This window comes from Lagenorhynchus albirostris, chromosome 20 (genome assembly GCF_949774975.1).
Source record: "Lagenorhynchus albirostris chromosome 20, mLagAlb1.1, whole genome shotgun sequence".
Classification (NCBI taxonomy): domain Eukaryota; kingdom Metazoa; phylum Chordata; class Mammalia; order Artiodactyla; family Delphinidae; genus Lagenorhynchus; species Lagenorhynchus albirostris.
In genome coordinates, this window is record NC_083114.1 from 51,029,128 (window position 1) to 51,042,023 (window position 12,896).

General features: G+C 47.5%; 1 protein-coding gene across 4 annotated transcripts in view; it reads right to left on the minus strand.

Moving 5' to 3' along the window:
• AFMID (arylformamidase) overlaps window positions 1-12,896 on the minus strand; it is a 27,254-nt gene that overhangs the window by 7,184 nt on the left and 7,174 nt on the right. For all 4 annotated transcript variants that reach the window (XM_060134978.1, XM_060134977.1, XM_060134980.1 and 1 more), the window contains 8 exons: window positions 4,419-4,523; window positions 4,289-4,337; window positions 3,111-3,196; window positions 2,943-3,015; window positions 2,662-2,759; window positions 2,332-2,410; window positions 2,082-2,223; window positions 1,768-1,872 (listed from right to left, as the gene is read on the minus strand). In XM_060134978.1, coding sequence (XP_059990961.1) covers window positions 1,768-1,872; window positions 2,082-2,223; window positions 2,332-2,410; window positions 2,662-2,759; window positions 2,943-3,015; window positions 3,111-3,196; window positions 4,289-4,337; window positions 4,419-4,523 — 737 coding nt within the window. The remainder of the gene's footprint in view (window positions 1-1,767; window positions 1,873-2,081; window positions 2,224-2,331; window positions 2,411-2,661; window positions 2,760-2,942; window positions 3,016-3,110; window positions 3,197-4,288; window positions 4,338-4,418; window positions 4,524-12,896) is intronic.

A 12,896-nucleotide genomic window follows, 5' to 3' on the forward strand; every position in this document is an offset into this window, starting at 1 on the left:
GAAACTAGATCCCACATGCCACAACTAAGAGCATGCATGCTGCAAGTAAGACCTGGTGCAGCCAATAAATAAGTAAAATTTTTTTAAATAAATAAATAAATTGAAATATAGTTGATTTACAATGTTTCAAGTATACAGTAAAGTGATTAAGTTATATATATATAATATATATATTCTTTTTCAAATTCTTTTCCAATATAGGTTATTACAAGATATTGAATATAGTTCCCTGTGCTATACAGTAGGTCTTTGTTGGTCTTCTATTTCATTTATAATAGTGTGTATAGGTTAAACCCAAATTCCTAATTTATGCCCCCCGCTTCCCCTTTGGTAACCATAAGTTTGTTTTCTATGTCTGTGAGTCTATTTCTGTTTTGTAAATAAGTTCATTTGTATCATTTTTTCCTTTAATTTGTTTTTTTAATATAGTTTTTGGCTGCGTTGGGTCTTCATTGCTGTGCACAGGCTTCCTCTAGTTGCAGCGAGCGGGGGCTACTCTTTGTTGTGGTGCGCGGGCTTCTCATTGTGGTGGCTTCTCTTGTTTTGGATCATGGGCTCTAGGTGCGCGAGCTTCAGTAGCTGTGGCACACGGGCTCAGTAGTGTGGCGCACGGGCTTAGTTGCTCTGCATGGGCTTAGCTGCTCCGCAACATGTGGGATCTTCCTGGACTAGGGATCAAACTCCTGTCCCCTTCATTGGCAGGCAGATTCTTAACCACTGCACCACCAGGGAAGTCCCTGTATCATTTATTAAGATTCCCCATAATAAGTGATATCATGAGATATTTGTCTTTCTCTGTCTGATTTACTTCAGTTAGTATGATAATCTCTAGATCCATCCATGTTGCTGCAAATGGCATTATTTCATTCTTTTTTATGGCTGACTAATATATATACCACATCTTTATCCATTCATCTGTTGATGGACATTTAGGTTGCTTCTTGGCTATTATAAATAGTGCTGTTATGAACACTGGGGTGCATATATCTTTTTGAATTATAGTTTTCTCCAGGTATATGCCCAGAAGTAGGATTGCTGGATCATATGGAAACTCTATTTTTAGTTTTTTAAGGAACCTCCATGCTGTTCTACATAGTGGCTGTATCAATTTACATTCGCACCAACAGTGTAGGAAGGTTCCTTTTCATCCTTAGACTTTTTTTTGTGTGTGTGGTACGCGGGCCTCTCGCTGTTGTGGCCTATCCCGTTGCGGAGCACAGGCTCCGGACGCGCAGGCTCAGCGGCCATGGCTCACGGGCCCAGCCACTCCGCGGCATGTGGGATCTTCCCGGACCTGGGCACGAACCCCTGTCCCCTGCATCGGCAGGCGGACTCTCAACCACTGTGCCACCAGGGAAGCCCCATCCTTAGACTTTTAAAAGGATTCTCCACATTAAAATTGTAATAAACATTTATGTGGCCAACTCCATCCCTCCTTTCCCAACGGAGTTGGTGTTGCTTTTATGCTTACACACAAACAGGCTAATACTTTCTTGTACCTGCCTGTCCCCATCCACACCACAGCCCCATGCAGATCCCACCTGTGTGCCCAGGACCAGCCTCTGCAGATCACCTGGGGCTGTTTCAGAGGGAGGTGAAGTACAGGAAGCAAGCGTGGCACTCAATCCCTATCGTCAAGTCCCCCAACCTCCTGGATGCCAAAGAGCCAGCGAGGTGACTCCCCACGCCCCCTGCCTGGCCACCTCGCCTTATGTGTAGGGGCTACAGCAGGACGCATTCTGTCCACGGTGAAGGGATGCACCCTACCTGGGTGAGCACGTAGTCCTTCTGGGTTAGGTTCCAAAGGATTTCAAAGTGATCCACATCATGGAGCTCTTCAAAGGAGACTTTCCACCCTCCTCGGCGCAGAGTCTGAGTAGGAGAAACGAGGGAAGAGGAAGCATGAGGCTGCGGGGGGCTGGGGGGAGAGGGGCTCTCGCAGCTGCCTGGCACATACCGGGTGCTAAGTATTTATTGAAGAAATGACTGGTATCGTGGGGTCCGTTTGGGTGAAATAAACAGGAAGATAATAAGACTGCATGACCCTCAACCTCGAGCCAAAAGCGGGGTGCTGGGGGTACCTGATAAAGTTCCCTGGACTGTCGGTAGAATTCGGGGCTGTCGTGTTGGCCCACAGTCACCAGGATGCGGCAGGCTGGATCCACAGGCTGTGTCGGGGCTGTCTTCAGGTGCCACTGTGGGCTGTTCCTCTGAGCATCCTCCCTGGTGCAGGGAGTAAGTGTGGTCAGGACAGACAGCAGCCTTTGCTGCACCCCTGGCCCTCCTCGCAGGCTGCAGGCCAGCTGGGGGACGAGCGGACAAGTGACTCACAGGGTTGTGAGGAGAGAGGTGTTCTCAGAGGTGTGCATGACAGGCTCCAGGTCATAGATCCCACTCACCAGGAAGAAGCCTGTGAAGGTAAGGAACAGTCACAGAGCCAGGCTGCAGGTGGGGCAAGATGGGGCCAGCCCACCTCCAGGGCCAGTGGGGCAAGGCCAGGGTAGGGGGCAGAGAAGCAGCAAAGCAGGCCCTGCTCCCCAGGCTCAAAGCCCCGAGGTCAAGCTACTCACAGCTGTTGAAATTTCAAGCAGCTGTTACAGACCCTCAGGCCCATCAGGGGAGGGTGAATGCTGCCCAGCCAGGCTCAGTCCCCGTGGAAACCTTTGAGGTTGGGCGTGACTCCATGCTTGGTCCAGTTGGCCAGGAGCATCATGGCGGCGAGGTGAGCCCCAGCTGAGTGTCCGCACAGGTAAATTCCCCTTGGGTGGGTCAGAGCAGAGAGCTGGGTTTGCATCCAGTATAACCAAAGCAACAGGCCAGTATCAAGGAGTCCCAATTTGCCTTTTGCTCCAAAGCCAGAGGGGGCAGTTGGGCTGCATCCAAGATTAGTCCACTGTCCTCCCACTCAGTCTGACAAAAGGAAAATCTACAGCGATACCCACTGGTTGCCTGGATACTGTTTCTGGACAAACACGATGCTCTGGGTCACCTGGGCTACCATCTGGTCCAGGGTGCCTGTGCAGAGGGTAGGCGCTATGTCAGGCTCCGCCGGGGGCCCTCTCCCCTCCAAAGCCCACCAGCCCTTGCACCTGCAAGACTACCCTCATTACCTTTGGGGGCAACGTCATAGGCCACTATCACCACAGCCACTCCCTGTGCTGTCAGTGGGCCGACCATGAAGGCTGACGAGTCTTTACTGCAGAAGGAGACAAAGACGTGACAACTGGAGGCCACTTGGCCACTAGGCTGCTTCTGTGTCCTGTCCACCCAGGGCACTGTCGCTTTCTGACCTGGTGCAGTAAGGGAAGAAGGGAGGCTTTGTCCTTGCGACATCACATGCTAGCTATGGGACCCTAGAGACTATATTTAACCTCTGAGCCTAATTTCTTTCTCTGTAAAATAGGAACAATTATGTTTTTTCTCTTAGGGGGCTGTTTTTGAGAATTGAAGGAGGTGAGACATGTAGAGAGCTTCACAAAGCAAAGGGTAAAACTGCAATAAATGTAGCATTGAGATGATATGCTTGAAGAGCAGTAGGTCCTATAACAGGCAACGCCTTAGTAAGATCCTAGGGAACAACAGTGTCCCTGAAGATCCCAAATTCCCCTCTGCTTATCTTAGGATGCCCCGTGGTCCCAGTTTGCCTGGGACTCTCTCTTTTTTTACCACTGAAAACCCCAGGTCCTGGGAAACCACTCACTTCTGAGCAAACAGGGATGGTGAGTCACTGTGGTTTTCCATTTGATTAGAGTAGACTGAACAGGCTTTTCACTGGGTATAGTGGATCCAATAGTGTCCCCCCAAAAAACATGTCCAAATCCTACACCCCCATACCTGCAAATGTGACCTTATTTGGAATAGGGGCTATGCAGATATAATTCAGAATCTTGAGATGGCATCATCCCAGATTTAGGATGGGCCTTAAATCAAATGCCTGGTGACATTGTAAAAGAAAGGAGAGGGAGGATTGAAATACAGACACACGAAGACCCTGTGAAGATGAAAGTTGAGGTTGAAGTGATGCGGTCACAAGGCGAGAAAGACCCGGACACCCCAGAAGCTGCAAGAGGTTAAGAACGGGTCCTCCCCAGAGCCTTCAGAGGGAGCGTGGCCCTGCCCACACCTTGAAGAATTTCAGATTTCTGACCTCCAGAACTGTGAGGTAAGACATTTCTGTTGTCGGAGCCCACAAGTTTGTGGTAAGTGGTTGCAGCAGCCCTAGGAAATGAAGAGTCCAGGCAAAGATGAATCTCCCTTTTTCTCCATTCATCCAAATCCCCCGACTCACCTTCCGCTCTGCCAGTATCCTCCATGAAAAAACACGAGGAACGGCAAGGCTGTAGGACAAAACAAAGGGTGTGTGGGCCGAGGCAGGGCTCCCAGCTGAGATCCATGGGGGACCACTAGCCCCCGCTTACCTTCAGACACTGTCTCAGGAAAGTAGATGTCCAGTTTCTCCCCTTCGCCATCTCCATAGGGGACATCGAGCAGGTTCCTCCCGGTGGCCTGGGCCCTCTTGGTAGCTGTCTCCAGAAATGGACAAGTCGCTGTCAGCACAACCTCAGGCAGAACCTTTTTGCCGAAAGCCCCTTTGGGTTGACCAGTTAGCTCCAGCTATCAGTGCTTCCCCAAGTCCTCATGGTAATCGGGGCTGGGGGTCTGAAGCATCCCACAGGTGCATAGTTACAAAGAAATCAGACTGGCCCATCCAAGTGGGGGCCAGAACTATCTGTGACGTCTGTCTCTGGTGAGCTGGCAGTTCTGATGGGCACCATTTCGACCACTACTTTATTACATGCTTATTATGTGTGTTACACTTGGCTATGTGCTCTGGGAAGTATAAACTTTTCCAAGTATTTGGAAAAATAACCTTCTAGGAACTAAGATATAAAATCACTTGAAATAAATAGATAATAAAGCAATATGAATATATAATTGAGCACCATGATGGGAGAGGTCAGAGGCATGTGAAAATTGGCTAGGACTGGGGTCAGGAGAAAGGAGGAAGTACATTTACGTAATTTACCGTAAGTAAATTAAATACCAAAGGCAAAGGCCTAGAGGTGGGATGGGACTCTGTATGTTCATGTTGCAGTAAACAATCTCCCCTCAAGGCCCCACTTCGATCACTGAAACCCAGGAAGCTCAGCTCCCTCCACCACTGGATGCCAGAGAGTGTAAACTGGTAAGTTCTTCCCGGGGGGCAACTTGGAAATATGTATCAAAGCCCAAGAAGATCATATTCCTTGATGCATAAGTCCTTATCCATACATTTATTATAAGGAAATAATCAGAAGTATTCTTAAGGACTTGTTTTAAAGATGCCCACACTAATGCTATTTATGACAGCAAAACATTGGACACAGCCCCAGTGATCTACAATAGAAAACAGGTAAAATACATTATGGTATAGCCCCTTTCTCTCCTTTATTTAAAATTTTTTATTTTTTATTTTTAAATTTATTTATTTATTTTTGGCTGCATTGGGTCATCATTGCTGCGTGCGGGCTTTCTCTAGTTGTGGCGAGTGGGGGCTACTCTTTGTTGCCATGCGTGGGCTTCTCATTACAGTGGCTTCTCTTGTTGCGGAGCACGGGCTCCAGGCGTGCAGGCTTCAGTAGTGGCTCGCGGGCTCAGTGGTTGTGGCTCACGGGCTCTAGAGCACAGGCTCAGTAGTTGTGGTGCATGGGCTTAGTTGCTCCGAGGCATGTGGGATCCTCCTGGAGCAGGGCTCGAACCCATGTCCCCTGCATTAGCAGGCGGATTCTCTACCACTGCGCCACCAGGGAAGCCCCACTCCTTTATTTTTTATCCCAGCATTCATTAATCCTTCATATATTTTTTACTTGTTTACTGTCTGTCTGTCACCCTAACTAGAACATGAGCTCTGAGAAGACAAGGGCTTTGCTTTGCCCACCTCTGTACACCCAGGACCTGGTGCATCATAACCACTTAAAAGAAAATTGTGTAGGGAATTCCCTGGTGGTCCAGTGGTTAGAACTCTCACTTTCACTGCCGAGGGCCTGCGTTCAATCCCTGGTCAGGGAACTAAGAGCCCACAAGCCGTGTGGTGCAGCCAAAAAAAAAAAAAGAAAACTGTGCTGCTCTGTGGTGACCTAAATGGGAAGGAAATCCAAAAAAGAGGGGATACGTGTATATGTATAGCTGATTCATTTTGCTGTACAGCAGAAACTAACACAACATTGTAAAGCAACTATACTCCAATAAAAATTAATTTTTAAAAAGAAAAGTGTGTAAAAAAAAGAAAGAAAAAGAAAACTATGTAATGAATAAATATTTCAGTAAGTCGTGTTGGGTCTATTGAATATCTGAAGGGAGAAAAAAATAGTTTCCTGATCCCTACCTCACACCACACCAGACCAATTCCAGATGGACCAGATGAAAGCGAAAACAATAAAGCTTTTAGAAAAGGAAATAGGAAATCCTAATGACCTTGGACTAGGCAAAGATTACACAAACAGGACCCAAAATGCATTAATCAAAAAGGAAATACTGGAGGGAGAGTATTTTGCCATGTAAAGAGCGAAAGCAGGTTACGCAAATACCATACAGCACGAACACTGCAATCTTTCTGATACTGAAGATTGGTGGCAAGAGACCTTCAACTTGGGATCCCTGTCCCTGGAAGCCTCCAGATCCCCAACCTCGGTGGCCACGGTTCCCCCGCCCACAGGCCCCTTCCCAAAAATACTCACCAGGGCTCCCTTGGGTTGGGTGATTCTGCAATTCCAGAAAGGGCAAACTAGGTAGACGAAGATAGTTTGCATAGATCGTGTTTATGCAAGTGTGAATAAACTGTTGAAATGGGCCGCCTCCATTTCTGCTGGACTGCTCAAGGCCAAGAGAAACAAAAATGATGGCAGGTGCCAAGTTTCCCACGTGCCTAAAGCAGGGACCAGGCTGCCTCTGCAGGACAGGTGAGGTGGCTGAAAAACCGATTTTGCCATCACCAACACCCCACCCTTGAGTGAGGGAACAAGGCCAGGGGGAGGCTTCTTAGGAAAGGGATGAGGCTGGCTGTGTTCTGTGGGTTCCCACTCCCTCTCCCATGGAGGGGTGGAAGGGGGCTTCCCGTCTCCTAAAGCTTCAAGCGACCAACTGCTCAGAGCCTGATGTGTGACTTCTACAAGGATCAGACCCAAACAGGCTTCACCTGCCCCCAGGTGCCACGCTGGGTGCAGACCACACTGCAGGACACACTTAAGTGAATCAATCCATTATAAATAGGTACGTTTTACTTGATTAGAACCATGAGATTCTGTTAAGCAAATCAAATGCATTGCATTTGCGATTATAATTTGAAGTGCTTTTTTCAGAATTCCATCACATCTTGTAAGTTGCGTTGAAAAGTTGACGGGAATTTAATCTGTGAAAGTTATGAGCTATTTGAGCATTAACTTAAAAAAATAAATGAAATGCCATTCATTTTTCTTTTGAAGAAATAATATGTTTATACAGTTAAAAAATATACAACAGGCATTTGCATGAAATATCCCTGCCAAGGTGACTGTTGTTATTAATACGGATATGGACTCTCTCTCCCTTTAATCCAAAGGGCAGCGTATGAAATACATTTCTGCCCTGCCTGTTTCAATTCATATTTCTTGGAGAGCTTTCCCAATCAGTACATAGACAGCTTCCTCGTTCTTTTCTTTTTTTCATAAAGTTAACTTGCTATTCTATCCTATGGCTGCACCTTAATTTATTTAACCAGTAGTGACACTTTTTTTTTTTTTTTTTTGCGGTACGCGGGCCTCTCACTGTTGTGGCCTCTCCCGTTGCAGCGGAGCACAGGCTCCGGACGCACAGGCTCAGCGGCCATGGCTCACGGGCCCAGCCGCTCCGTGGCATGTGGGATCTTCCCGGACCAGGGCACGAACCCACGTCCCCTGCATCGGCAGGCAGGCTCTCAACCACTGCGCCACCAGGGAAGCCCAGTAGTGACACTTTTTAGGGCAAACAAACCACATCTGATCATCAGTAAAGTCTCCTGGCTCCCTCTCTGCTTATCCTGAATCCTGAGTCTTCTCCCCACCCCTACTGAGACCACCCTGGAACCCCTTCACTACTCCCTTGGAAGCAGGGACAGTCCCTCTCCACTCCCTTGCTTTCACCAGGGCTCCATCCAGCCACACGTGTGTGCCAGGTATAACTAGCATCACATCCTGTTGATCTGAGGCGCAAATTCAATCGGAGCCTCCCGTCTTAGTTGCTGAGGCTGCCTTAACGAAATGCCATACAGTGGGGGGGCTTCGACGACAGACATTTTTTTTCGCCCAGTTCTGGACACTGGAAGGCAGGGTCAAGGTGCCAGGTGGGGTGATGTCTGGTGAGGGCCCTCCCCAGGGGTGGCAGATGACCTTCTCGCTGTGCGCTCCCGTGGCCTCTTTGTGCTTGGGAGGAGCTCTCCCTCTCTAGGGGGAGGAACCCTCTGTGTCTCTTCTAATAATCCTACTGGATCAGGACCCCATCCTTACGACCTCATTTAACCTTCATTACTTCCTTAGAGGCCCCATCCATCTCTAAACACAGCTACAGTAGGGGTTAGGGCTTCTACACGTGAATTTTGGGGAGACACAAAATTCGGTCCATAACAGCCCCCACACTCCCCCCAAAGGCCCTGGAGCTCCCCTGCTCGCCTTCTCTGAGGGGTTTGCCAACCACCCTCCCACCAGCACTGTGTGAAGGTGTTTGTTCCCGACAAGCTCGTCAACACAGCAGGCTCAGCAAAGGGGAGCAACTTAATTAACGCAAGGGTTCTGGAAGTGTACGTGGACCAACAAGATTTATGCTGTGCCAAAACTAAGAAAAAGATGATGCAATTTATGCCCTAAGCTGAAGAGCAATTAAAACCAAGCAGCTATCGATATTCGTTATCATGCATAAAAAAGTCTTCCTCCAGTATTAAAAAACCCAACCGACCCTGAGCCAGAGAAATTGCCTCTCTCCAGGAGGTGGTATGACGGTGATGGCGGGCAGCTGGCTGCAAGGACAGAGAATGGGGGGACCCACTGCCTCCTCCAGAGCGTGAATCCTGCCAGCCCTCCAGGCGCTGCACTTACAGGCAGCACAGGAGGGCTTCAACAAGACACCCCAGCATAAACCCTATTACAAACTTCCTCTTTTGAAAAAGCAAAACTTCGGTTTCTATTAATCACAGTCCAAAGTGTCACAGCTCTTACAGAGAGAAACTCCAGGTCCCTGGACCCAACTGAGCATCGTGTTAGAGCAATTAGGGGGAGCAGGGGCCTAGAGACTAATGCAGGTGTGGGGCGGGGAGACCCATCAGACAGTCACGGAGAGCTGAAGACCAAGGGTTCATCACGTCTGGGGCAGCAATTTAAGAGGAGGCTGGGGCCCATCAGCCTCCATCTAGTTTCAGAACTATTCTCCCCCAGTCTTTTAATTCATTTAGCAAACAAATACTTATATAAGCAGCAGCCTTGTGCCCATTTTGGAATATCGTAGTGACAAAATAATTAAAAAAATCCAAATCACATGTGCCTTACCCCTTAGTGAGGGGGACAAGCAGTTACAGAAAGATGTCAGGTGGTAACATGTGCTACAAAAATGAGCCAGAATCTGAAAAGGCTACATAGTGTATGATTCCAACTATAGGACATTCTGGAAAAGGTGAAACCACGGAAACAGTGAAAAGATCAGTGACTTCTAGGGAGTGGGCAGGGAGGGGGGAGAGGGATGAATATGTAGAATACGGGATTTTTAGAGCAGTGAACACACATTGGGAGCCATTGTCTGCCAGAACCAGTGGACAAGCTGGAGAAGTTGGGGGAGGTCAGTGGGGTGGGGTTCTGGGGCTCAGTCACAGTGAGTTCGTAGCCAAATCTGTGATAACCAAAGTCAGAGAAAAACCAAGTTTCCCAGGAGGAGGGAGTGGAAACCAGCAGAGCGGCACAGGCTGAAGAAGTGGAGAGGGGGGTGGTCAGGAGAGAAGACAAAGGCCCCGCCTTCTTCCCAGCACCTAGCACAGTGCCCCCGGGGCATGAGGACTTGCAGATGGACAGAGAGAAGTGGTAGTGCTGCAAAAGATTAAAAATAATTTATTGAGGTGAAACTCACATAACAAAATTAACTACTTTAGGGACTTCCCTGGTAGCACAGTGGTTAAGAATCTGCCTGCCAATGCAGGGGACACAGGTTCGATCCCTGGTCCGGGAAGATCCCACATGCCATGGAGCAACTAAGCCCGTGAACCACAACTACTGAGCTTGTGCTCTAGAGCCCGCGAGCCACAACTACTGAGCCCGCATGCCACAACTGCTGAAGCCCGCGCTCCGCAACAAGAGAAGCCACCGCAATGAGAAGCCTGTGCACCGCCACGAGGAGTAGCCCCCCCACTCGCTGCAACTAGAGAAAGCCCGCATGCAGCAACAAAGACCCGACGCAGCCAAAAATAAATAAATAAATTTTAAAAAAATTAACCATTTTAAAGTGAACAATTCAGTGGCACTTAGCACATTCACAATGTCATGCAACCATCACCTCTATCTAGTTCCAAAACATTTTCATCACCCCAGAAGAACACCCCCTACCCGTTAAGCAGTGTCTCCCCAAACCCCCCTTACCCCAGACACTGTAACCACTAACTGCTTTCTGTTCCTACGGATTTCCCTATTCTGGACATTTCACCTAAATGTGACCTTTTGTTCCTGGCTTCCTTCACTGAGCATTGTGTTTTCAGGGTCCATCCATGTTCTAGTAGGTATCAGTACCTCATTACTTTTTAGGGCCAAAAACTATTCCACTGTATGGACATATCACATTTTGTATATCCATTCATCTGTGGATGAACATTTGGGCTGCTTCCACCTTTTGGCAACCGTGAGTAATGCTATGAACATGTGTGTACAAGTACTTGTTTGAGAACTTATTTTCAATTCTTTTGGGTTAGAAAGATTTTTTTTTTTTTCCGTCGGTACGCGGGCCTCTCACTGTTGTGGCCTCTCCCGTTGCGGAGCACAGGCTCCGGACGCGCAGGCTCAGTGGCCATGGCTCACGGGCCCAGCCACTCCACGGCATGTGGGATCTTCCCAGACTGGGGCACGAACCAGTGTCCCCTGCATCGGCAGGCGGACTCTCAACCACTGCGCCATCAGGGAAGCCCTGGGTTAGAAAGAATTTTTAAAATTGAAGTGTAGTTGACTTACAATATTATATTAGTTTCAGGTGTACAACTCAGTGATTCAACGTTTTATAGATTACACTCCATTTAAAGTTATTACAAAACAATGGCTATATTTCCCTGTGCTATACAATATATCCTGTTGTTTCTCCATTTTATACATAGTATCTCTTCTAGAAATAATTTTTAAGGCTGTTTATGCTATTAAAAACAAGATTGCACATTATAAGTACAGAACACTTTCTCCTAGGAGAAAAAAAGACTATAAGAAATGATCTCACGGTGTTAACAATGGGTGACAATTATTGACGGTTTTATTTTCTAAAATCCTTTTCAATCAGCAAATGCTCCTTTTGTAATCAGAAAACAATTGTTGCCTAAAAATAGCCAACCTCAGAGAGTGCAGAGCAGGGCTATTATAACGTGGTCTGTGGACAATGGGTGTCCCACACGGCTTGCTACTGGTCCATGATGAACTAAGTAAAAAGGTGGAAGTAAACATTTGGAATACATGCAGTTTGGTAGAATGGCTGTGTCTATCGAACTTAACAAGAAATTAGGGCTTTCAAACAAAAACTTGTACATGAATGTTCACAACAGCACTTTTCACAATCGCCAAAAGGTGGAAACAGCCCAAATGTCCATCAGCGGATGAATGGATAAACAAAACGTGGTCCATCCATACAATGGAAAATTATTCATCCATAGAAAGGAATGAAGCACTGACTTTCTATAACATGGTTGGACCTTGGAAACATTATGCGAAGGGAAAGCCACCAGACACAAAAGACCACATTTTGTAGGATTCCATTTATACGAAACGTCCAGAATAGGAAAATCCACAGAGACAGAAAGCAGTCAGTGGCTGCCAGGGGGCTGCTTAACGGGTAGGGGCTTTCCTTCTGGGGTGATGAAAATGTGGTGGAACCAGGTAGAGGAGATGGTTGTACAACATCGTTAAGGTACTAAATGCTGCTGAATTGTACACTTTACAATGGTTCAAGTGGTACATTTTATGTTATGTGTATTTTATCACAGTAAAACAAAATTGGGGCCTGTATTTTGCGTGCCTTTGTTTTCTTCCTTTGGTTTTTCTGATGGAGAGGAAAAAGCACAATCTCAGCCTTGAAAGGCAGGAGGGGACCTCAGAGAGGCTCTCAGTCGCAGGGGCTGTCAATCACGAGGCCCCACCCACCTCACTGGTGATTGGTGCTCCTTGGGCGAGGCGTGGTTTGGGGGAATGGGAGTTTGGAACTGTGCCCCAAGCCGGGTTATACATATACCTCCTTTAGTTTCTTGTACAATGTGTTTTTACTGAGTCTTGTTAATCAAATTTAATAGCTACTGGTAGAGGAAACAGTTCTTCAAACCTTCCTCTGCCGGTGCTCACCCAGCTGTCCCCAGGTGCCCAGCCTGAGAGAGGCCAGGCCTTGGTGGAGGATAAAAATGACCTACTCATTGGAAGAGGGCAGTCCCCACTGCAAGTTCCAGGTCGACGCTGTTAGAATGAATATAGATCAAAAGAAAAACAATTTCATTCTCCGTAGTGCAAAAAAGGAAAAGAGAGTTTACCTTCCTCCCTTTTCTTAGAGCATTTATTTTTAGGAGACCTCATCAAATATCCTTTCTCTACCCCTTTGGGAATGTGTGTAAATATTTTATCTATCTATCTATCTATCGCTGCGCGGCTTGTGGGATCTTAGTTCGCATACCGGGGACTGAACCCCGGCCC